This window comes from Manis javanica, chromosome 11 (assembly GCF_040802235.1).
Source record: "Manis javanica isolate MJ-LG chromosome 11, MJ_LKY, whole genome shotgun sequence".
NCBI classification, from domain to species: Eukaryota; Metazoa; Chordata; class Mammalia; order Pholidota; family Manidae; genus Manis; species Manis javanica.
In genome coordinates, this window is record NC_133166.1 from 114,993,429 (window position 1) to 115,019,158 (window position 25,730).

A 25,730-nucleotide genomic window follows, 5' to 3' on the forward strand; every position below is an offset into this window, starting at 1 on the left:
GCTAACTCAGGAGGCAGAGCCTAGGTGGATTGAATTTTAAAAGAATGGAGTAGCCTCTGAGGCAGCCAGAAGACAACAGAAAGGACTGACAAACTGAAGGCTCCCCAGTGAATGGACCACAGGTCTATGGCGGCATCACAGTGTTCAGTGATTTTCTTCAGCAGAGCTGCCCACGTGGGACAGTACTGGTGATGACTAGAGTTGTAGCTTGATAAGACAGAGCAGTACAAGCAGTCTTCCAGGAGGTTCTACCAGATTATAAATGCACAGTGGAGAAAGCATAGGCTTTAGGGCAGCAGGCTGAAATGCAGATCCTCCTAAAGCACTCCACCCAACCTCTGAGCCTGGGTTGTCTCTTTTGAGAGGGGACCAATGTCACCCATCCCAAAGGGTCACTGTGAAAGAGTAGTCACTATGGAAGAGCCTAGAATTTCTCTGGGTCCACAGAAGGTGCTGAATTAAATGTTAATTTCTTCCTTCTAAGGAAAGTACTTATTCTTTTGTTTTCACTGCATAAATACTGAAGCGTATGTGGTATAATTCCATTCTTTTAAATATCCACATCTAAAATTATAAAAATAGATTCTTTGCTTTACATAAGTCTTCACTGCAGGATTCTTTTCAGTAGCAGCAGCCCCCACAACATTTAAAAGATGGTTCAACTGACAGAATGATTCAGGAACACATTTTAGGCCTAAGCACAGATGGCATGTTGTAGTTGTGACTCTGGAAAGAGGAATTTTACCAACGAATCACAGGCACTGAAGTCAGTCCCCAAATTCCTTCAAGCTGAGACACGGTTTACCCACTAGTCTGGCTGTTTCAGAAACAGACTGGAGCCAGGCTGCCTGGGTTTGAATTCTGGCTCTGCCATTTACTAGCTGGGTGACACTGGTTAAGTTATTGATATCTCTGGTCTGTTTCCTCATCTACAAAATAATAATAATAATAGTACTTATACTTCATAGGATTTTTTTGAGAATTAAGAGCATTAATCCATTCTAAGATTTCAGAATGGTGCCTGGCACCTGTACCATAGAGGTTCAGGCCCCAGTGACTATGGTTATTCCCAGCCACACACACACCCCTGTCTTTGCTGGCCCTGAAGACTGTTTAAGTGGTGGGGGGGAAGACTTCAGTATAATCACCATCACATCACATACACTGACACCTCCTTAGAGCATACACCAAGGCTGGGGTGGTGGTCTGCACCCCAGAGCCCAGAGCAGTAACCAAAACCCTGAAGAGCTGCAGGATCAACACTCATGAAGGAGAAAGGAGATGAAGGAGCCAACTGGATTCAGGACCCTGCCCCATCATGTGCAGCTCTCTGTGACTGCAAAACTGTATGAGAAATTTCTAGTCCTGTCATACCAGCTTTTGGGAGGGAATGCATCTTGCTGCCCCAGCATACCCATGGCGGCAGTGGTAGCCCACTAGCTCCAAGAAGGATGTTGTTGTGGTGGAAGGTGCAGTTCGAAAGGCTGAAGTCACACTTTTTACTTCCCAGCTCTGGTCCAGGACTCACCTGAAAAGCTGAAACCTTACCTGCAAGGAGCTCCAGGCTGCTCTGCTCATGTGCATCCTCTGTGCTCTGCTCTGCATCATTTTTCTCTGGGATCAGCTGCTTACCAAATTAGAAGTCCCAAGTAAGTTTTGCGAAAGCATGAACAAGCCCAGTGAGACAAGTGTGCTTGGTGGCTTTGTTACCCTCAGGGGACTGCCCTCCCTCATGTGGAACGTCCCCTTACTTCCTCCTGGCTCATGTGAGTCCCTCTCCCTGGCCCCCAACCTTCAAGGCTTCATTCCTGCGGGAGCCTTTGTAGCTCATTGCAGCTATTCCAGTTTGTTCCTGCTCTGAACTCCGGTTGCTCATCTATCTGCCCCACTCCTGGTACTCTGCAGTATGTACTGCCTGCCCCGTTCATCATTTTTATGGTTTGTGTCCATTTTCTACAGCTGAAATTCCTCAAAAGGTAAGGTTCATCGTGCCCGTATCTCTTTACAGCTGGCTCAGCATGCCTCACACAGGGCTAAGTGCTCAACAAATGACTGAGGTCATATCTGGGGAGCCACAGGACATACTTTGTAGTTCTCTGTAGCCTTTCAAGGCCCTGCCACACTAGTTGGTTCAATTTTGACAGTGAACAAAAGTATTAAGATATGAACCCAATCCTCCTAGCACCTTGTTTTTCAAGAATACAAATATATAAAAATAGATAACCTTGTCATCACAATTAAAACCTTTTGTGCTTCAAGGGACCCTATAAAAGAAAGTGTAATGTCAACCGACAAGAATGGTAGAAAGTATTTTCAAATAGTATCTGATAAAGGAATTGTATCCAGAATAAAGAACTCAGAGCTAAAAAATAAAATAACCCAATTAAAAAATGGGTTTGACAACGGATTTGAATAGGCACTTCTCCAAAGAGATACAAATGGCTAATAGGCACATGAGAAGATGCTCAACATCATTAGGGAAATGCAAATCACAACCACTCTGAGAAACCACTTTACACCCACTAGGGTGGCAATAATAATACTAATGGACAGTAACAACTTATTGGTGGGGATGTGGAAAAACTGGAATTGTTATACAGTGCTGGTGAGAAAGTAAAATGGTACAGCCGGTTTGGAAAACAGTTTGGAAGTTCCTCAAAAAGTTAAACATGGAGTTATCATATGACCAAGCAATTGTACTCCTATATACCTAAGAGAATTTAGACACGTCCACATACAAATTTTCATAGCATTATTTGTAATAGCCGAAAAGTGTAAATAAAATAAATATCCATCAATAGATGAAATGATAAAAAAAATCTGATGTGTCCATACAATGCGACGTTATTCAACCACAAAAAAGAATGAAGTACTATTACACGTGGCAACCTGGATGAACCTTGAAAGCATTCTGAGTGAGGGAAGCCAGACACAAATGGCCACTTTCATTGTCTGATACCATTTACATTAAATACCCAATACAGACAAGCCCACAGAGACAGAAAGTAGCTTAGTGGTTGCCAGGAGCTGGAGATGAGGGAATTGGGACTTACTGCAAATGGATACAGGGTTTTGGACTAGCAGGATGCAGATATTCTGCAATTTAGTGGTGACAGCTGCATAACACAGTGAATATACTTCTGAAGAACCACTAAATTGTACAATTTAAATACATTTCATGCTGTATGAATTACACCATATCCTAGCATATGTTTTCTACTAAAGCAAGTTTCAATTTCTAAGTAAGTACAATCCAGGGAATGTAGAAGGGATAAAAATGACCTTAATAGTGTGAAAGAAGAAACAGTATTTGGAAATTTTCCAAACATTTCTTTTCTTGAGAGAAAGCTTATTCTTTTATTTCACTCTAGCCTGGAGAATCTCATAATATACAAACCTTTATCCTATTTTGAAACTGGTTTCACCAAGGAAATACCTACATTTGGATATAAGGCTCTGAGCCCTTGGGGAGCCTTGTACACCCTTCATTTGCCATCAGTTCCCCCAGCTGAGACAGTCCTATCCTCAGCATACACCTGGAATTTCACTCTATGAGATGTTTAATTCTGGTCCACCCCTCTGGGAAATAATACCTTTCCCTAGAAAGCTGCCTCCCTGCTACTGCTGCGTATTCTGGGTTTAAGTTTTCAGTCCCTACACACATCTACGACATTAAGCCCTAAAGTACTAACCTGTCTATTCATTCCTTCATGGCCCACTGTCTTCTATTCCAACACAAAGCTTAAAATCTCCATTCCTGGCACAACTTTTCCCTAAATATATTCCATAAAAATATAAGAACATATTCTCTCATTTCTTCCATTTCCCCATAAACTATATAAGAGCCACAGATGACTTATTCTACTGTCCTACTTTAACTTGTTTAGAAATGGAAACTGAGATAAAATCCAGAGGTAAAAGAATCTGACCTATCATCAATAAGCTTGTAGTTTTAGCTGATGCCACTGGGTGCCACTCTTGTACCACCAACAAGTTATTTATCATTAAAGGGACATTATCTGAGGGAATCTAATAATCTTCGGGAAGAAGCCTGGCTTCTACTGGACCCCTCTAACCACACATCTCCCCAGGCTTATGATCCAGTCCCATATGGTGACAACATCACTATGCTTCAGAGCCAGGCAACCTCAACACAAATCTCCAAGCTTTGCCATTTACTGACTGTGATTCTGGGCAAATTAGAAAATTCTCTAACCAGCTGCTTCATCTATAAAATGGGAAGACTACAACCTGCTTCATAAAATCTTTGTGGAGATTAATGAGGAAATCTTGGCACAGATTAGGAATTCCATAAATGTTCTTTCCAGACCTATGACCTTCAAGACTTAGCCATCTGCCAAGTTAACTGGACTATTAATGGCCCTAAGGCTATGAGCCATCACTATAGCAACAGAAGGGGCAAAAGAGGTCAGATCATTTCCTTTGGGATCTCAACAGGATAGGAGAGGCCCAAGCAAAAGGACTTCACAGGCTGAAACACTCCTACATCATGCCCATATACCCTAGGTCCTATGATGACAGCATATGCCTCACCCTGAACCTATCCCTGGAAATATGAAGATGTGGATGGGTGTATTGAATTGGACAGTAGCTGCCCAAAAGCTATGTCCATGCATTAATCCCCAGAATCTGTTCTACTGGACCCCAAAACCTTATTTGGAAAAAGGGTCTTTGCAGATGTAATTAAGGATCTCAAGATCACTGTGGATTTAGAGTGGGCCCTGAATATAATGACAGGTATCCTTGTAAGAGACAGGTAGAGGGAGATTGGAGAGACAAGGGGGAAAGGCCATGTGAAGATGGAGGCAGAGACTGGAGTAATGTGGCCACAATGAACATCTGGAGCCATGAAAAGCTATAAGGGATAAGGAAGGATTCTCCCCTAGAGCCTTTGGAGGGAATGTGGCTCTGACAAAACCTTGATTTCAGACTTCTTGACTCCAGAACTGTGAAATAATAAATATCTATTGTTTTTAAAGCACCGAGTTTGTGGTGATTTGTTATAGCATCCATAGGAAACTTATACAATGGGTATTAGCTTCTATTTGTTCACGTTGTTTTTGCTATTTGTCGCCTTCTGCCTTCCTAGCTACAAAGCAGGGGAGGATGGGCAAATCCATGAGCTGCTGTGATCCTTGGGTGCCTGGACACCTAAACTTCCCTGTCTAATTAGGCAAAAAAAGAGGAAAGGGAGAGAAGAAGCAGAAGAGGTGTTAGAGACTGTTATTCTCTCAGAAAGTATCTATTTTTTTATTACTATTTTATTGAGCTTTAATTTGTGCACATATACTATACTGCAGATAGAGTGTACAATTTCCAAAGTTTTGACACATACATATTTGTGAAACCATCAAAAGGTAAATAATGAATATATTCCTCAAAAGTCTCCTCTGACCTTCATAGTCACTCCATCTTCAAGCAACCACTAATGTGTAATTATAGATTAGTTGGCATTTTTAGAATTTTATGTAAGTGGAATTAAACAATATGTATCCTTCTTTTTGGTTTTTTTTTCATTCAGCATGGCTATTCAGAGATTTACCATGCTTTTGTGTATATCAATAGCACATTCTTTTTATTGCTAAGTAGTATTCCATTGAAAGCTATACCATTTCTTTATCCATTTACCTGTTGACACTGGGTTGTTTCCAGGTTTTGGCTATCACAGATGTGTGGCAGAGATGCCACAACATTAGTGTATAAATTTTTGTGTGGACACATGCTTTCATTTCTCTTGAGTAAATACCTAGGAATAGAATGGCCAGGTCCTATGATAAATATATATTTAACATTTTAAGAAACCGTCAAACTGTTCTCCAAGTGCTTGTACCATTTCTCATTCCTACAAATAGGGCATAAAAGTTTCAGTTTCCCCGTGTCCTTGTAATGAGGTATGACGTGGTATCTCATTGTGGTTTTGATTTGCATTTCCCTAATGATTAATGACATTGAGCATATTTCTTGTATGTTTACTTGCTGTTTGTGTATCTTCTTTGGTGAAATGTATGTTCAAATCTTTTGCCCACTTGAAAAATTGGGTTGTTTTGTTGAGTTTTGAGAGTTTTTCAAATCTTTTCAATATTCAATTTCTTTAATAGTTTTTTGGTATCATTAATCTACAATTACATGAAGAACATTATGTTTGCCAGACTCCCCCCCTTCACCAAGTCCCCCCCACATACCCCATTAGTCACTGTCCATCAGCATAGTAAGATGCTGTAAAATCATTACTTGTCTTCTCTGTGTTGTACAGCCCTCCCTGTGCCCCCCCCACATTATACATGCTAATCATAAGGCCCCCTTTCTTCTTCCCTCCCCTTCCCCTCCCTTCCCACCCATCCTCCCCAGTCCCTTTCCCTTTGGTAACTGTTAGTCCTTTCTTAGGTTCTGTGATTCCGCTGCTGTTTTGTTCCTTCAGTTTTTCCTTTGTTCTTATACTCCACAGATGAGTGAAATCATTTGGTACTTGTTTTTCTCCACCTGGTTTATTTCACTGAGCATAATACCCTCTAGCTCCATTCATGTTGTTGCAAATGGTAGGATTTGTTTTCTTTTTATGGCTGAATAATATTCCATTGTGTATATGTACCACATCTTCTTTATCCATTCATCTACTGATGGACATTTAGGTTGCTTCCATTTCTTGGCTATTGTAAATAGTGCTGCGATAAACATAGGGGTGCATCTGTCTTTTTCAAACTGGGCTGCTGCATTCTTAGGGTAAATTCCTAGAAATGGGATTCCTGGGTCAAATGATATTTTTACTCTGAGCTTTTTGAGGAACCTCCATACTGCTTTCCACAATGGTTGAACTAATTTACATTCCCACCAGCAGTGTAGGAAGGTTCCACTTTCTCCACAAACTCACCAACATTTGTTGTTGTTTGTCTTTTGGATGGTGGCAATCCTTATTGGTGTGAGGTGATATCACATTGTGGTTTTAATTTGCATTTCTCTGATGACTAGTGACGTGGAGCATATTTTCATGTGTCTGTTGGCCATCTGAATTTCTTCTTTGGAGAACTGTCTGTTCAGCTCCTCTGCCCATTTTTTAGTTAGATTGTTCATTTTTTTTGTTTGTTGAGGTGCGTGAGCTCTTTATATACTTTGGATGTCAACCCTTTTTGGATCTGTCATTTATGAATATATTCTCCATACTGTAGGATGCCTTTTTGTTCTACTGATGGTGTCCTTTGCTGTACAGAAGCTTCTCAGCTTGATATAGTCCCACTTGTCCATTTTTGCTTTTGTTTCCCTTGTCCAGGGAGATATGTTCATGAAGAAGTCAGTCATGTTTATGTCCAAGAAATTTTTGCCTATACTTTTTCTAAGAGTTTTATGGTCTCATGATTTACATTCAGGTCTTTGATTCATTTCAAATTTACTTTTGTGTACGGGGTTAGACAATGATCCAGTTTCATTCTCTTACATGTAGCTGTCCAGTTTTGCCAACACCAACTGTTGAAGAGGCTGTCATTTTCCCATTGTATGTCCATGGCTCCTTTATCGTATATTAATTGACCATATATGTTTGGGTTAATGTCTGGAGACTATTTTGTTCCACTGGTCTGTGACTCTGTTCTTGTCCCAGTACCAAATTGTCTTGATTACTATGGCTTTGTAGTAGAGCTTGAAGTTGAGGAGCGAGATCCCCCCCACTTTATTCTTCCTTCTCAGGATTGCTTTGGCTATTCAGGGTTTTTGGTGGTTCCATATGAATTTTAGAACTATTTGTTCCAGTTCTTTGAAGAATGCTGTTGGTATTTTGATAGGGATTGCATTGAATCTGTAAATTGCTTTAGGCAGGATGGCCATTTTGACGATATTAATTCTTCCTAGCCAAGAGCATGGGATGAGTTTCCATCTGTTAGTGTCCTCTTTAATTTCTCTTAAGAGTGTCTTGTAGTTTTCGGGGTATAGGTTTTTCACTTCCTTGGTTAGGTTTATTCCTAGGTATTTTATTCTTTTTGATGCATTTGTGAATGAAATTATTTTCCTGGTTTCTCTTTCTACTAGTTCATTGTTAGTGTATAGGAAAGCCTCAGATTTCTGTGTATTAATTTTGTATCCTGAAACTTTGCTGTATTCCAGCATCAGTTCTAGTATTTTTTGGAGTGGAGTCTTTAGGGTTTTTTATGTACAATATTATGTCATCTGCAAATAGGGACAGTTTGACTTCTTCTTTACCGATCTGGATTCTTTGTATTTCTTTGGTTTGTCTAATTGCCATGGCTAGGACCTCCAGTACTATGTTGAATAACAGTGGGGAGTGTGGGCATCCCTGTCTTGTTCCCGATCTTAGAGGAAAAGCTTTCAGCTTCTCGCTGTTCAGTAAGATGTTGGCTGTGGGTTTGTCATATATGGCCTTTATTATCTTGAGGTACTTGCCCTCTATACCCATTTTGCTGAGAGTTTTTATCATGAATGGATGCTGAATTTTGTCAAATGCTTTTTCAGCTTCTATGGAGATGATCATGTGATTTTTGTCCTTTTTGTTGATGTGGTGGATGATGTTGATGGATTTTCGAATGTTGTACCATCCTTGCATCCCTGGGATGAATCCCACTTGGTCATGGTGTATGATCCTCTTGATGTATTTTTGAATTCGGTTTGCTAATATTTTGTTGAATATTCTTGCATCTATGTTCATCAGGGATATTGGTCTGTAATTTTCTTTTTTGGTGGTGTCTTTGTCTGATTTTGGTATTAGGGTGATGCTGGCTTCATAGAATGAGTCTGGAAGTATTCCCTCTTCTTCTATTTTTTGGAAAACTTATGGGTATTATGTCTTCTCTGTATGTCTGATAAAACTCCACGGTAAATCAATCTGGCCTGGGAGTTTTGCTCTTGGGTAGTTTTTTTATTACTGCTTCAATTTCATTGCTGGTAATGGTAATTGGTCTATTTAGATTTTGTTTCTTCCTTGGTCAGTCTTGGAAGGTTGTATTTTTCTAGGAAGTTGTCCATTTCTTCTAGGTTTTCCAGCTTGTTAGCATATAGTTTTTTGTAGTATTCTCTAATAATTCTTTGTATTTCTGTGGGGTCCATCGTAATTTTTCCTTTCTTGTTTCTGATTCTGTTGATGTGTGTAGATTCTCTTTTTCTTTTTATAAGTCTGGCCAGGGGCTTATCAATTTTGTTTATTTTCTCAAAGAACCAGCTCTTGGTTTCGTTGATTTTTTCTCTTGTTTTATTCTTCTCAATTTTATTTATTTCTTCTCTGATTTTTACTATGTCCCTCCGTCTGCTGACTTTAGGCCTAATTTATTCTTCTTTTTCTGATTTTGATAATTGTGTCTATATACTATTCATTTGGGATTTTTCTTCCTTCTTTAATATGTCTGGATTTGTATATACTTTCCTCTTAAGACTGCTTTTGCTGCGTCCCACAGAAGTTGGGGCTTTGTGTTGTTGTTGTCATTTGTTTCCATATATTGCTTGATCTCTATTTTAATTTGGTCATTGATCCACTGATTATTTAGAAGCATGTTGTTAAGCCTCCATGTGTTTGTGAGCATTTTTGCTTTCTTTGAACAATTTATTTCTAGTTTTATACCTTTGTGGTCTGAAAAGTTGGTTGATAGAATTCCAATCTTTTGGAATTTACTGAGGCTCTTTTTGTGGCCCAGTATGTGGTCTATTCTGGAGAACGTTCCATGCGCACTTGAGAAGAATGTGTATCCTGTTGCTTTTGGATGTAGAGTTCTATAGATGCCTATTAGGTCCATCTGTTCTAGTGTGTTGTTCAGTGCCTCTGTGTACTTACTTATTTTCTGTTTGGTGGATCTGTCCTTTGGAGTGAGTGGTGTGTTGAAGTCTCCTAAAATGAATGCATTGCATTGTATTTCCCCCTTTAATTCTGTTAGTATTTGTTCCACATATGTTTGTGCTCCTGTAGTGGGTGCATATATATTTAGAATGGTTATATCCTCTTGTTGGACTGAGCCCTTTATCATTATGTAATGTCCTTCTTTATCTCTTGTTACCTTCTTTGTTTTGAAGTCTATTTTGTCTGATACTAGTACTGCAACTCCTGCTTTTTTCCCCTTGTTGTTTGCATGAAATATCTTTTTTCATCCCTTGACTTTTAGTCTGTGCATGTCTTTGGGTTTGAGGTGAGTCTCTTGTAAGCAGCATATAGATGGGTCTTGCTTTTTTATCCATTCTATTACTCTGCGTCTTTTGATTGGTGCATTCAGTCCATTTACATTTAGGGTGATTATTGAAAGATATGTACTTATTGCCATTGCAGGCTTTAAGTTTGTGGTTACCAAAGGTTCAAGGTTAGCTTCTTTACTATCTTACTGTCTAACTTAACTCACTTATTGAGCTATTATGAACACAGTCTGATAATTCTTTATTTCTCTCCCTTCTTATTCCTCCTCCTCCATTCTTTCTATGTTAGGTGTTTTTTTGTTTTTGTTTTTGTTTTTGCTCTTTTGTGTTTCCTTTGACTGCTTTTGTGGGTAGTTGATTTTATTTTTTGCCTTTAGTTAGTATTTGATTGTTCCGCTTTGTTTGCTGTGATTTTATTTTCTCTGGTGACATCTATTTAGCCTTAGGAGTGCTTCTATCTAGAGCAGTCCCTCTAAAATACCCTGTAGGTTTGTGGGAGGCAAATTCCCTCAACTTTTGCTTGTCTGGGAATTGTTTAATCCCTCCTTCATATTTAAATGATAGTTGTGCTGGATACAGTATCCTTGGTTCAAGGCCCTTCTATTTCATTGCATTAAATATATCATGCCATTCTCTTCTGGCCTGTAAGGTTTCTGTTGATAAGTCTGATGATAACCTGATGGGTTTTCCTTTGTAGGTGACCCTTTTTCCCCTGTCTGGCTGCCTTTAATACTTTGTCCTTGTCCTTGATCTTTGCCATTTTAATTATTACATGTCATGGTGTTATCCTCCTTCGGTCCCTTCTGTTGGGAGTTCTGTGTGCTTCGGTGGTCTGAGAGGCTGTTTCCTTCCCCAGTTTGGCTAAGTTTTCAGGAATTATTTCTTCAAAGACACTTTCTATCCCTTTTTCTCTCTTCTTCTTCTGGTACCCCTATAATGCAGATATTATTCCGTTTGGATTGGTCACACAGTTCTCTTAATATTCTTTCTTTCCTGGAGATCCTTTTATCTCTCTCTGCGTCAGCTTCTATGCATTCCTGTTCTATGATTTCTATTCCATTAATGGCCTCTTGCATCTCATCCAGTCTGCTCTTTAGTCCTTCCAAAGATTGTTTTATTTCTGTATTCTCCCTCCCTATTTTACCCACTAGCTCTTGCATATTTCTCTGCAGCTCCATCAGCATGGTTATGACCTTTATTTTGAATTCTTTTTCAGGAATATTGGTTAAATCTATCTCCTCAGATTCCCTCTCAGGGGAGGATGTCTGGGTTAGCCTGGTCTGTATCAAATTCTTCTGCCTTTTCATGGCAACAGAGGTAGTCGTAAGCAGTTGGCGCATGTCAGCTGGGAGAACCAAGATCCTTTCCACTTGCTCCTGGCCTTCCTTTCCTGGGAGAATAGTGACTTCTAGTGGATTCTGCTGGACAGTTGCGTGTAGACGGGGTCTCTGATTCTTGCCTGACCACCGTGGAGTTAAGCTCTGCGGTTGCTGTGGACGTGGCCGGCCTCAGGCTGCTACTCCACTATGGCGGAGGGGGAATGGGTGGGAGGCTGTTTATCGCCGTGAGGGGCCTCCAAGCTGTGCTGCTGCCCAGGAGTTAGGGCACCCGGAGTTCCCCAGAATTCCCTTCTGCTGGGCTGATTGCGCCGGGATGCGTCTGTCCAGCTGTGAGGCCCCTGTACCTTTAAGACTTTCAAAAAGCACTTGCTTTTCTTTTGTCCCAGGGGCACTGGCTGCTGGGACCTGCTCGCAGGTTTTACTGTCCCGTTTCCCTAGTGTCCAGCACACCACGCACTGTGTGTCTGCGCTCCCAGTGCAGATGTCTAGGGCTGGGTGTTCAGCAGTCCTGGGCTCCCTCTCCGGCCCCGCTCCAACTCCTCTCCTCCTGCCGGGAGCTGGGGTGAGGGGCACTCGGGTCCCACCAGGCCGCAGCTGGTATCTTACCCCCTTCATGAGGTGCTGGGTTCTCACAGATGTAGATGTAGCCTGGCTGTTGTCTTCTGGTTTCTCTTTTAGGAATAGTTGTATTTGTTGTATTTTCAAAAATATATATGTTTTTGGAGATTTCTGCTGTCCTTCTCATGCCACCATATTGCCTCCTCCTCCTCCTCTTTAATAAATTTTTAACTAAATATTCAATTTCTTTAATAGACATAGAACTACCAGGTATATGGAGCTTTTCCTTTTTGAGTGAACTTTGGTAATTTATGTCTTTCAAGGAATTTGTTCATTTAATCCAGGTTTGTCAAATTTACTGAAGTAAACTTGTTTATAATATTCCCTGATAATCCTTTTAATATATGATGCCACCTAATTTCTGATAGTGACAATTTGTGTCTTCAGTATTTTTACACTGATTAGTCTGGCTAAATGTTTATCAATTTTATTAATATTTTCAGTGAGTCACCTTTAAGTTTTCATTAACTTCTCTCTACTGTTTTTCTGTTTTCTATTTTACCCACTTCAATCCTATTTTATTTCATTTTTTTTTTACTTTTAAGAGTTATTTATTTGCTGTATTGTATTGAAATACTGTAGACATTCCTTTCAATTTTGAGAAAAAGATAGTTTGATACCTTCTGCAACAGAATTTGCAGTTATATATGCTTGCCGTTATAATAAACTTCACCTTTATGAACCAATATTGTTCTACATTACAATGCAATATATAATAAATGATTTTTCTTATATGATATAAATGTGTGTCTATCAATTGCATTTGAACAAAGTATGTTTATATCATTCACAAGCAATTTAAAAACTCAGCTGACATCATTAATAGAATTGACCTATGACAGTTGTGCCTTTATAATTCTAAATCACTTGTAGAACAAGCTTTGAAAAATCATCTTTCATTTGAGTATCATAGTCTAAAGAAATATTTTATTTGTTGTATAATGTTAGTAATTAACTAAATTACATAGGCCTATTTTTTCAAAAGAAAAATGGTGAATACCTCACCAATTCTCAAAGGTTTTCAAAGCATTGGTGGGACTAAATAGTTGCATGACTTTGCTAATTTTTTCAGCATGTATATTCATATTTCATTTCTTTCATTTGTGTTTAATTTGCTCTCCTTGTCCTAGTTTAAATTAGAAGTTGAGATCATTGATTTGAGACCTTTTTCTTTTCTAACACAAGCACTTTTCCCTCTAAATACTGCATTAGCTACATTCAGAAATTTTGATAATTTGCATTTCCATTTTAAATTATTTTCTATTATTTTTACTAAATAATTATTAGATTATTAAATAAATTATTATTAAAGTAATTTCTAATTATTTAAATTATTTTCTAATTTCTTTTTTGATTTTGTGTTTGACCCATAGGGTACTTATAAGTGTGTCATTTACTTTCCAATAATTTGGAATTTTCTAGATATTTTCTGTTCTAGATTTTACTTTAATTCTATTGTGGTAAAAAAATACTGTACTTTGTATGAACTGGATCCTTTTAAATTTATTGAGATGTATTTAATGGCTCATTTTGCTAAATGCAGTTTATCATTAAATGGTCTATCTTCTAAATGGCCTTTGTGTACTTGAAAAGAATGTATATTCTGCTGTGATTGGGCACAGTGTTTCATAAGTAATAGGTCAAGTTAGTTAATGTTATTCAAGACTTCTATAGATTTACTGATTTTCTGTCTACATGTTCTATCAGTTACTGAGAGAAGTATATTGAAATCCCCAAATATATTGTGGATTTATCTATTTCTCCTTATAATTCTATTAGTTCTGCTTCATGTATTTTAAAGTTTTCTAAAAAGTTTCATGAATTAGTTAGGACTTATTGTCTCCATTATATTGTACTGGATTCAACAGTAAGAAATTACCCTATTCTTCCCCGATAATGTTCTTTATTTGAAGTCTACCTTGTCTGATACTGTTATGGTGTCTTCAGGTCTCTTTTTATTAGTATAAACATAGTATATCTTTTCCTATCCTTTTAACTTTTAGTCTATTTCTGTCTTTATCTTAAAGTGGGATTTTTATATACAGCATATAGTTGGCTCTTGCTTCTTTATTCAGTTTAACAACTTCTGTCTTTTAATTGGGTTGTTTAGACTGTTTACATTTAATATGATAATTGATATTGCTGGGTTTTAAATATATCATCTGGCTAATTGTTTTCTATTGGTCTCACCTGTTCTTTGTTCTTTTCTTCTTTCTTCTCTTTTTCTGCTTTTGTTTATTTTTTTTAATAGGCCTTATTGATGAACCTGAGGGGGAGCCTCAAGATTGTGGAGTAGGAAGAGAAGATGGAAACCTCCTTCCCCCACCCTACACACACACAAAGGAAGCAACTACAGCAAATACAACTAAACCTGAAAATGAACTAAAGACTGCAGAATTGTGGGGGGACTACACATGGGGAAGAAAAAAACCACAAAGTAAAGGGTAAAGTGGCAGAGCCATGACCAAGTGGGACCCCAACCCTTCCCCCATCCCAGCCCAAAGGCAGGAGGAAGAGGAAAGGAGTGGGGAGGGGACAGGTGCCCAGGAACTCTGCACACCTGACTCTGGAGGTCTGCTACAGGAACATAAGTCCACATTGCATTGGGTTCTGGTGAACAGTGGGGCTGGACACCAGAGAGAGTTGGGGCACTTTGGGAGACTGAGACACCAGCCACCTGTGGCGGACAAGCATACTCCGCTGGTCCCACCAAGACCCAACACAGAGGCAGCAGTTTCAAAGACTTGCAAGCAGTGGGAAGGGAGTTAGAGGGGTAAGGGTTGGATGGGGCTGTCTCTGTAGAAGTGCAGGTGGACAATACCCGCCCAGCCCAACCTTAGCATAGCAGGCAGAGCAGTCTCAGGAGCCCCAGGTGATCCATCCCCCTTGCTGGTGGCTCATCCCCAAGGTGCCCCCCTGTGGGCCAATGCGCGAGCCCACTCAGCCCAGCAGCATCTGACTTTGCTGCCTGGCAGGCACAAGGAAACTCTCCCAGCTTCCACGGTCCTGTTTCAGCCCAACTGGGGAGACGCCTGCAGGAGCCAGCTCCAAAATCCTCCCCATGGGTGGCCAAGCCAGGTGCTGCCATCCTCACTTCTGCTAGGGGGCGCCTGCAGAACACATTGCTGCAGCAGCTGCATAGGGCTGTGGTGCAGCTAGCTGCCTCACTGCTGGCTGGCCCTTCCACCATGCGACTTATTACCACTGCTCACCCACATACCCGATGCCGTGTGTGCAAGCATGCAGCCTCCCCCGTGGGCCCCCAAAAATGCATGTTGCATGGCCATTGTGACCCAAGGGCCCTTCTACCATGCTCAACTCAGGGCACCCACACCCTTGCAGTGTACCACCCCTGCAGCGGCCTCTAGCACCCAACTGCTGTGTGCCTGGGCAACCTCCCACCGTGGGGCTCACTCCCACTGCCAAGCACCTGAGGGCTCTGCAATGAGAGGACGTGCCACCACAGGGAGCCCATGCACTCTGCCATTGTCCAACTTGCCCTACAACCACCCAGCCCACATTGTTAACCCAGTAGCTTTGCCATTGCTGCAGGGCAGGCAGAGGGTGGCCTTGCCTACAGCTATCCCAGCAGAAACCACTACTCTGATCACATAGGTCCAGCTGAGGCAAACCACTGGCCTCAGCTGAGATAAACCACTGCCATCAGACAGATAGAAAGGTGACCCTGCACATGCCCAACAACAGCAATTGGGGCTTCACAGCAAAGAAGCAGGCACTGAAGAAGAAAGAGTCCTTAGCTCCTGGGCACCACAGGACACCTTCTTCATAAAGCCATTACTTTCTCATCAGGAAGCATAGCAGATCCATTAATACAAAGGAAGTAACACAGAAAGCCTGACAAAATGAGGAGGCAGAAGAATATGTTCCAAACAAAACTATAGGATGAGATACCAGAAGGAAGGCTAAATGAAATGGGGATCATCAATCTTCTTGATAAATATTTCAAAGTTAAAGTCATAAATATCCTCACTGATCTGCAGAAATATATTAAAGATCTCAGGGAGGACTTCAACAAAGAGATACAAGAGCTGATGATTTCAGTAACTGAAATGAAACACAAAATGGAGGATATGAACAATAGATTGTACAAGTATAGTAGACAATGAGATGGAAATTAGAGAACAGGAACACAGCAAAGATGAGGACCAGAGAGAAAAAAAGGATCTCTAGCAATGAAAGAATAAGAGAGCTGTGTAATCAATCCAAACGAAACAATATTCGAATAGGGGTATCAAAAGGATGGGAGAGAGAGAGAGACAATGGATAGAAAGCCTCTTTGAGGAAATAATTGTTGAAACCTTCCCCAATCTGGGGAAGGCAATAGACATTCAGGACATGGAGGCACAGAGTCCCTAAGAAAAGGAACCACAGGAAAACACCACCACAACATATAATAATTAAAATGGCAGAGATGAAAGATAAGAGAGAATTGAAAGTGACTGGAGAGAGAAAAGATTACTTACAAGGGAAACCCCATCGGGCTTAACAGCAGACTTCTCAGCAGAAACTTTACAGACCAAAAGGGAATGGCATGAAATATTTAACATACTGAAACAGAAGGACCTTCAGCCAAGAATCCTCTACCCAGCAAGATTATCATTTAAGTTTGAAACAGGGATTAAACAATTTCCAGATAAGCAAAGTTTAAAGAATTTATAACAACAAAACCAGCATTACAGGATATGGTAAAGGGATTGCTGTAGATGGAAATTTTCCTAAGGTTAAATAGTTTTGATTATGACATCTAATACATAAAGTGTAGAAGAGGAAGAAGAAAAAAGAACTTTTAGATTGTGTTTGAAATAGAGCAATCAGCAAATCAATATAGACTGTTATATAGTCAGGAAGCTATCCTTGGAACCCTTGGTGGCCACAACCCTAAAGCCTATGATACATACACAAAAAATTAAAAGAGATAAATCCAACCACAACATTAAAAAAAACCATCAAATAACAAGAGATGAGTATAAGAGAGGAAGAAAGGAACAGAAAGAAACTATAAAAACAAACAGAAAACAATTAACAAAATGGCAGTAAGTACATACCTATCAATAATTACCTTAAATGTAAATGGACTGAATGCACCAATCAAAAAACAGAGTGGCAAAATGGAAAAAGAAACAAGACCTATCTCTATACTGCTTACAAGAGACTCATTTCAGACCCAAAGACATACACAGGCTAAAAGTGAAGGGATGGAAGAAGATACTTCATGCAAACAACACGGAGAAAAAGGCAGAAGTAGCAGTACTTATATCAGACAAATATATTATATTTGTCTGATAATAAGAGACAAAGAGGGACACTACATAATGATAAAGGGATCAGTCCAACAAGAAGATATAACCATTAAAAATATCTACACACCCAACACAGGGGCACCTAAATATGTGAAACAAATATTAACAGAATTAAAGGAGGTAACATATTACAAAACATTCATCATAGGAGACTTTAACACACCACTCACATCAATAGACATATCAACCAGACAGAACACACATAAGGAAACAGGGGCACTGAACAATACATTAGATCAGATGGACTTAACAGACATCTACAGAACACTCCACCCAAAAGCAGCAGGATACAGATTTTTCTCAAGTATACATGGAATGTTCTCCAGAACAGATCACATACTAGACCACAAAAAGAACCTCAATAAATTCAGAAAGATTGAAATTCTATCAAGCAACTTCTCAGACCACAATGGTATGAAACTAGAAATAAATTACCCAAAGAAAATAAAACCTACAAACATGTGGAGGCTAAACAACATGCTCCTAAATAATCAATGGATCAATGATCAAATTAAAAAAGAAAAAAAGCTATATATGGAGACAAATGAAAACAAAAATACAACAGTCTAATATTTGTGGGATGCCACAAAGGCTGTTCTAAGAGGGAAGTACATAGCAAAAGAACAATCCCAAATAAATAGTCTAAACTCACAATTTAAGAAACTAGAAAAAGAAGAATAAATGAAAACCAAAGTTAGTAGAAGGAGGGACTTAATAAAGATCAGAGCAGAAATAATAATATAGAAAAAAACAAAACAATAGAAAAATTTAATTAAACAGAGCTGGGTCTTTGAGAAAATAAATAAAATAGGTAAGTCCCTAGCCAAACTTATCAAGAAAAAAAGAGAGTACACAAATAAAATCAGAAATGAAGGAGTAGTCACAATGAATACCACAGACATACAAAATTACTAGTGTATACTATGAAAAATTAAATGTCAATAAACTGAACAACCTAGAAGAAATGGACAACTTCCTAGAAAAATACAACCTTCCAGAAAATCTGAACAGACCAATTAAGCAAGGAAATTGAATTAGTAATAAAAAAATACCCTCCCGAAAATGCCAGGACCTGATGGCTTCACAGCTGAATTCTACCAAACATTGAAAGAAGAACTAATACCTATCCTCCTTAAAGTATTCTAAAAAGCAGAAGAGGAGGGAATACTTCCAAACTCATTCTATGAGACCAGAATCACTTTCATACCAAAACCAGGCAAAGACACTACAAAAAAGAAAATTATAGACCAATATCCCTGATGAACACAAGATGCAAAAATCCTCAATGAAGTATTAGCAAACCAAATTTAAAAATATGTCAAAAGGATCATCCATCACAACCAAGTGGGATTTATTCCAGGGATGCAAGGATGGTATAATATTTGTAAATCAATCATTATCATATACCACACCATATTAACAAAAAGGATAAAAACCACATGATCATCTCAATAGATACTGAAAAGACATTTGACAAAATTCAACATCCATTCACAATAAAAACTCTCAACAAAATGGGAATAGAGAGTATATACCTCAACACAATAAAGGCCATATATGACAAGCCCACAGCTAACATCATACTGAATGGTAAAAAACTAAAAGCTTTTTCTCTAAGATCAGGAACAAGACAAGGATGTCCACTCTCACCACTTTTATTCAATATAGTACTGGAGGTCCTAGTCACAGCAATCAGACAACCCAAAGAGATAAAAGGCATCCAAATTGGTAAGGAAGAAGTTGAACTGTCACTATATGCAGATGACATGAATTATATGTAGAAAACCCTAAAGACTCCACCAAAAAACTGTTAAGAATAAATGGATTCAGAAAAGTTGCAGGATATAAAATTAATACACAGAAATATTTTGCTTTCCTATATACTAACAACAAACCAAATCAACAGAAAGAGAAATCAAGAAAACAATGCCATTTACAATTGCATCAAAAAGAATAAAATACCTAGGAATAAACCTAATGAAAGAGTTGAGAGACCTGTACTCTGAAAACTCTAAGACACTCATGAGAGAAATTAAAGAAGACACAAATAAGTGGGAAATCTATACCATGCTTATGGATAGGAAGAATTAATATTGTCTAAATGACATCCTGTCCAAAGCAATTTACAGATTCAATGCAATCCCTATCAAAATTCCAACATTTTTCAATGAACTTGAACAAATAGTTCCAAAATTCATATGAAACCACAAAAGACCCCAAATAGCCAAAGCAATCCTGAGAAAGAAGAACAAAGCTGGGGGCAGGGGGTGGGTATTACACTCCCTGGCTTCAAGCTACACTACAAAGCTAGTGATCAAAACGGTATGGTACTGGAACAAGAACAGATCCCACAGATCAATGGAATAGGAGAGCCCAGATATAAACCCGCATACATGGTCAATTAATATATGATAAAGAAGCCATGAATATACAATGGGGAAAAGACAGCTAGCTCTTCAACAACTGGTGTTAGGAAAAATGGACAGCTATGTGTAAATGAATGAAATTGAATTACTGTCTAACTCCATACACAAAAGTAAACTTGAAATGGATCAAAGACCTAAATGTAAGTCATGAAACCATAAAACTCTTAGAAGAAAAGAAAATAGGCAAAAATCTCTTGAATATGAGCATGAGCAGTTTTTTCCTGACACATCTCCTCAGGCAAGGGAGACAAAATGAAAATGAACAAGTGAGATTACATCAAGCTAAAAATCTTCTGGACAGCAAAGGACACCATCAGCAGAACAAAAAGGCAACTTATAGTATGGGAGAATATATTTGTAAATGATTTATGTGAAAAGGGGTTAACATCCAAAATACATATAGAGCTCACATGCCTCAACACCAAAAAAAACCAAGAAACCCAATTTAAAAATGGGCAGAGGACCTGAAGAGACATTTTTCCAAAGAAGAAATAGAGATGGCCAACAGGCACATGACAAGATGTTCTACATCGCTAATCATCAGGGAAATGCAAATTAAAACCACAATAAGATATCACCTCACACCAGTCAGAATGGCCATTATCCAAAAGACAAGAAATAACAAGTGTTGGCAAGGATGTGGAGAAAAGGGAACCCTCCTACACTGTGGGTGGGAATGTCAACTGGTGCAGCCACTGTGTATGGAGGTTCTTCAAAAAACTAAAAATGGAAATACCGTATGACCCAGTAATTCCACGTCTAGGAATTTACCTGAAGAAAACAAAATCCCTGATCCAAAAAGATATATGCACCTCTATATTCACTGTTGCATTATTTACAACAGCCAAGATATGGAAGCAGCCCAACTGTCCATCAATAGATAAATGGATAAAGAAAATGTACATATACACTATGAAATATTACTCAGCCATAAAAAGAAAAGAAATCCTGCCATTTGCATCAGCATGAATGGATCTAGAGAGTATTATGCTCAGTGAAATAAGCCAGGCAGAGAAAGACCAATGCCATATCATTTCATTTATTTGCAAAATACAAAAACAAAGCAAAACAAGAAACAGAACAACAGTAGGCTCAGAGACTCTGAGAAGGGACTGGTGATTACTATGGGGGAGGGCTTGGGGTGGGTGGGATGGGAGTGGGAGGGGGATAAAGGGGCACAAAAATTCTCAATTATAATGTAGGTTGGTCACAGGGATAGTAGTACAGCATGGAGAATACGGCCAGTGATTCTGTAACATCTATATTGACAGATAGTAACTGCACTAGTGGGGCTAAGGATTTAATAATATCGGTAATTGTTGAAACACAGTTGTTGTTCAAGTGTTGTATAAGTTGAAACTAAAATAAGACTATATATCAATAAAAAAGTAAAAAGAATAGATATTTTTTAGAGCAGTTTTAAGTTCATAGTAAAATTGAGCAGAAGGTACAGAGTACTCCCATACACTACCTGCCCCTATACACGCATAACCTCTCCCATTATCAACATCTCCCACCAGGTGGTCCATTTGTTACAACTGATAAACCTGCACTGACACATCATTATCATCCAAAGTCCACAGTTTACATTAGGGTTCACTCTTGGTGGTTTATATTCAATGGGGTTGGACAGATATATAATGATACATATCCACCATTATAGTATCATACAAAGCAGTTTTATTTCCCTTAAAGTCCTCTGCCCCACCTATTCATTCCTTCTTCCCCCAACACGTGGCAACCACTGATCTTTTTACTGTCTCCATAGCTTTGCCTTTTCCAGAATGTCATATACTTGGAATCATACAGTATATAGCCTTTTCAGATTGGCTTCTTTTATTTAGTGATATGCATCTATGTTTCTTCAAAGTCTTTTCACGGCTTGATGGCTCACTTCTTTTTATTGCTAAAAAACATTCCATCATTGGGATGTACCAGTTTTTCCATTTACCTACTGAAGGACATCTTGGTTGTTTCCAAGTTTTGGCAATTATGAAGAAAGCTGATAAAAACATCTGTGTGCAGATTTTTGCATGGATGTAAGTTTTTGCTCCTTTGGATAAAATACCAAGGAACATGATTATGGGCTAACATAGTAAAAGTATGATTAGTTTGGTGAGAAACTGCCAAACTGTCTTTCAAAGTGGCTGTACAATTTTGCATTCCTATCAACTAGTGAGAGTTCATATTGTTCCACATCTTTGTCAGCATTTGGTGTTGTCAGTGTTCTGGATTTTGGCCATTCTAGCAGGTGTGTAGTGGTATCTCATTGTTTTAATTTGCATTTCCCTAATGACATATAATATGGAGCATCTTTTCACGTGCTTATTTGCTATCTGTGTTTTCTTTGATGAGGTGTCTGTTAAAGTCCTTGGCCCACTTTGTAACTGTTTTTTGTTGTTGTTTTTGAGCTTTAAATAAGAGTTCTTTGTGTAATCTGGGTAATAGCCCTTGAATCAGATGGGCCTTTTGCAAATATTTTCTCAGTCTATGTCTTGTCTTCTTAGTCTCTTGAGGGTTGAATATTTTTTATGGTTCCATTTTATCTCCTCTCTTGGAGATATACTCTATATATTCTATGTACTATAATTCCTTGTTATGTTATTTTGATGGTTCCTCTCATCTTTAACTTATCAGTCTACCTTCAAATAATATTATAGCACCCCATATATAGTTTTAAGTCCTTTCAACAGTATATTTCCATTTCTCTCTTCCTGATCTTTGTGCTATTGTCATATATTCTATTTATATATAGGTTATGAATCTCATAATACATTATTACTATTTTTGCTGTAAGAGGTTAATTATGCCTTAAAGATATTTAAATAAAGAGAAAAAGTTCTTTATATTTATCTATGTAGTTATCATTTCAGTACTCTTCATTCCTTTGTGTAGATTCAGGTTTCCATCTGGTAGTATTCTGCTTGAGGGACTTCCTTTTACATTTCTTGTCAGCTGATAATGAATTCTTTCATCTCTTGTATGTCAGTAAAAGTAGTTATTTCATCTTGTTTTTAAAGATTTTTTTGGGGGGTGAAGAATTCTAGGTTAATAGGGCTTTTTCCCCAGTAGAATAAAGATGTTTTCTTCTAGCTTACACCATTTCTGATGAGAAATTGCTGTAATCCTTATCTTTGTTTCCCTGTACATTAACAAGTTTTATTTTTCCTTTGTTTACTTCTAAGATTTTCTCCTTATGACTGATTTTAACCAACTTAATTATTATGTGCCTTAGTGTAGTTTCATGTTTCTTAGGCTTACGGGATTGTTAAGATTCTTGGATCTTTGGGGTGTGTAGATTTCATCAATCAAATCTTCAGATTCTCCAATCACACATATACTAGGCCACTTGAAGTCATTCCATAAATCACAGATCCTTGATGCTCTATTTTTTTGTTGTTTTTTTCTGTGTTTTGTTTCAGCTTCTACTGATATGTTTTCCCTTAAGTGTCGAATGTACCATTAATACTAAACAGTGTAATCTTCACCTCAGACACATCATAGTTTTCATCTTTAAAGTTTTTTGGGGGTCTTTTTTATACATTTCACATTCCTACTATCTTTAATCTTTCCTCTAGCTTCCTGAACATAAGGAATACACTTATAATAGTAACTGTTTTAATATCTTTGTCTACTAATTCTATCTTCTGTGTCAGCTCTGGATTAGTATCATTAAATGATAAATTAATTGAGTTTTCTTTTCATTGTGGGTTGTATTTTTTTTTTTGAGAGGGCATCTCTCCTATTTATTGATCAAATGGTTGTTAACAACAATAAAATTTTGTACAGGGGACTCAATGCACAATCATTAATCAATCCCAAGCCTAATTCTCAACAGTCTCCAATCTTCTGAAGCATAACGAACAAGTTCTTACATGGTGACCAAGTTCTTACATAGTGAATAAATTCTTACATGGTGAACAGTGCAAGGGCAGTCATACCACAGAAACTTTCAGTTTTGATCACGCATCATGAACTATAAACAATCAAGTCAGATATGATTATTCATTTGATTTTTATACTTGATTTATATGTGAATCCCACATTTCTCCCTTATTATTATTATTATTTTTAAATAAAATGCTGAAGTGGTAGGTAGATGCAAGATAAAGGTAGAAAACACAATTTAGTGCCTTAAGAGGGCAAATGTAGATGATCAGGTCTGTGCCTATAGACTAAGTATTAATCCAAGCTAGACAAGGGCAACAAAACATCCCATTGTGGGTTGTATTTTCCTGCTTCTTAGCATGCCTAGTAATTTTTTATTGAATGTAATAAGGCACTGTGAATTTTACCTTGGTGAGTCCTGGATGTTTTTGTAGTCTTCTAAACCTTTCTGAACTTTGTTCTGTGGTGCCATTGAATTCCTTGGAAACAGCTTGATCTTTTTAGGTCTTGCTTCTGCTTTTAAGCTTTGTTAGGCAGGACCAGAGGAGGGTTTATTGTAGGTTTAATTTTTCTCCATAGCTGAGGCAAGGCTCTTCTTAGTATTCTACCTGATGACCCACAAATTGTAAGGCTTTTCTCTCTGGTTTATGGGAAGAGCCCTAGCCCTATTCCCAGCCCTATCCTCACATCTTAGCTCTGTGTAAGCTCTCTATATTGTTCCCTCAAATCCTTCTGTGTGGTTCTTTACCTGCCGAGTTTCTTCACATGAATGAGCTGATCAGTACTCAACTGAATACTAGAGGGGAAACTCCTGAAGATCTCCAGAATTCTTTCTGTGTGCAGCTCTCTCTTCTCTGGTACTCTGCCCTGAAAACTTCAGCTGCCTTGGCATCCCTGGATTCCCAGCTTCACCTGTTCAACTCAGGGTGACCACTAGGCTTTGCATACAGTTCCTTCCTTGTTCCATGGCTTCTGTACTCTCTCTAGGCACTATGATAGGGTACTCAGAGGGTTCATTTCATTTCTTTTCTACCTCTCAGGAATGACTGTCCAATTTGTTCATGTCCAATGTCTTAAGAACCATTGTTTCATATGTTGTGTCCAGATATTTTATTTCAGGCAAGAGGGTAAATGTGGTCCCTGTTACTCCACCTTGTCCAGAAGCCAGTGCATAATAATTTCACTCTTTTTCTCTTTTATTTACTCATACTATACTTTAGTTCCAGAAAGTCAATCCTACTGATTGGAGCCAAGAAATCCAGAAAAGTAAGCTTCAGTTGGAATACTACTGCCAGCTATACCTGGAATCTGGAGGTACACAGAATTTCCCAAGCTCTGATTTCTCTTTAATCATTAGAAGAGCCTGTCATCACAAAACCAGATGAAGCTATTTGACCTCCTTGAGGGTAAAGACCTTAACGAGTACAACTCTATATCTCCAGCATCCAAACGTGTGCATAGATAAAAGTGTTTCTGATTAGGCAAAACTAAACATAAGAATTCTATCATATTGCTGCCATTATAAGAGTAGCTATGTGCTTAGCACTTTATATATATAATCTTACTCAAACCTCACAACAATCATTTTAGGTATGCATCATTCACTATATTACTGATAAGAAAACTGAGACTTAGAAATGTTAAACAGCTTCCACAATAAAATCCAAACTAGTTAGTGGCAAAAATGAAACTCAAGCAACATCTAACCGTGCTGTTTACCCCTATATCATACTGTGTTCTATAAAGTTTTTCTAAACCACAGCCTTCTTTGGTGAAAGGCTAACCTCAAATTGTGCAATCCAAAGCAATCTGTCACCTACCCATCATGTATTCAGGGTTCCCATACATCAATATGGAAGATTTTCACCAAAGTAAGTAATAAGTGATTTATACTTACCTGCTTCACCTCACATGAGCAATGATGAAGAAATCGGGGCTGGGTAATCTCATAAAATGATTTGTGCAGTTTGATCCCAAACTCCTGTGTGTCAGCTGCCTAA

The 25,730-nt window shown here is 38.4% G+C and overlaps 1 protein-coding gene across 1 annotated transcript in view; it reads right to left on the bottom strand.

Moving 5' to 3' along the window:
• The window catches only part of TOP6BL (TOP6B like initiator of meiotic double strand breaks), an 87,074-nt gene that overhangs the window by 13,968 nt on the left and 47,376 nt on the right, over positions 1-25,730 (bottom strand). The window contains exons 13-14 of the mRNA XM_073217515.1: positions 25,628-25,726; positions 1,549-1,624 (exon numbers count right to left, since the gene is read on the bottom strand). Of these exons, the coding sequence (XP_073073616.1) occupies positions 1,549-1,624; positions 25,628-25,726 (175 nt within the window). The remainder of the gene's footprint in view (positions 1-1,548; positions 1,625-25,627; positions 25,727-25,730) is intronic.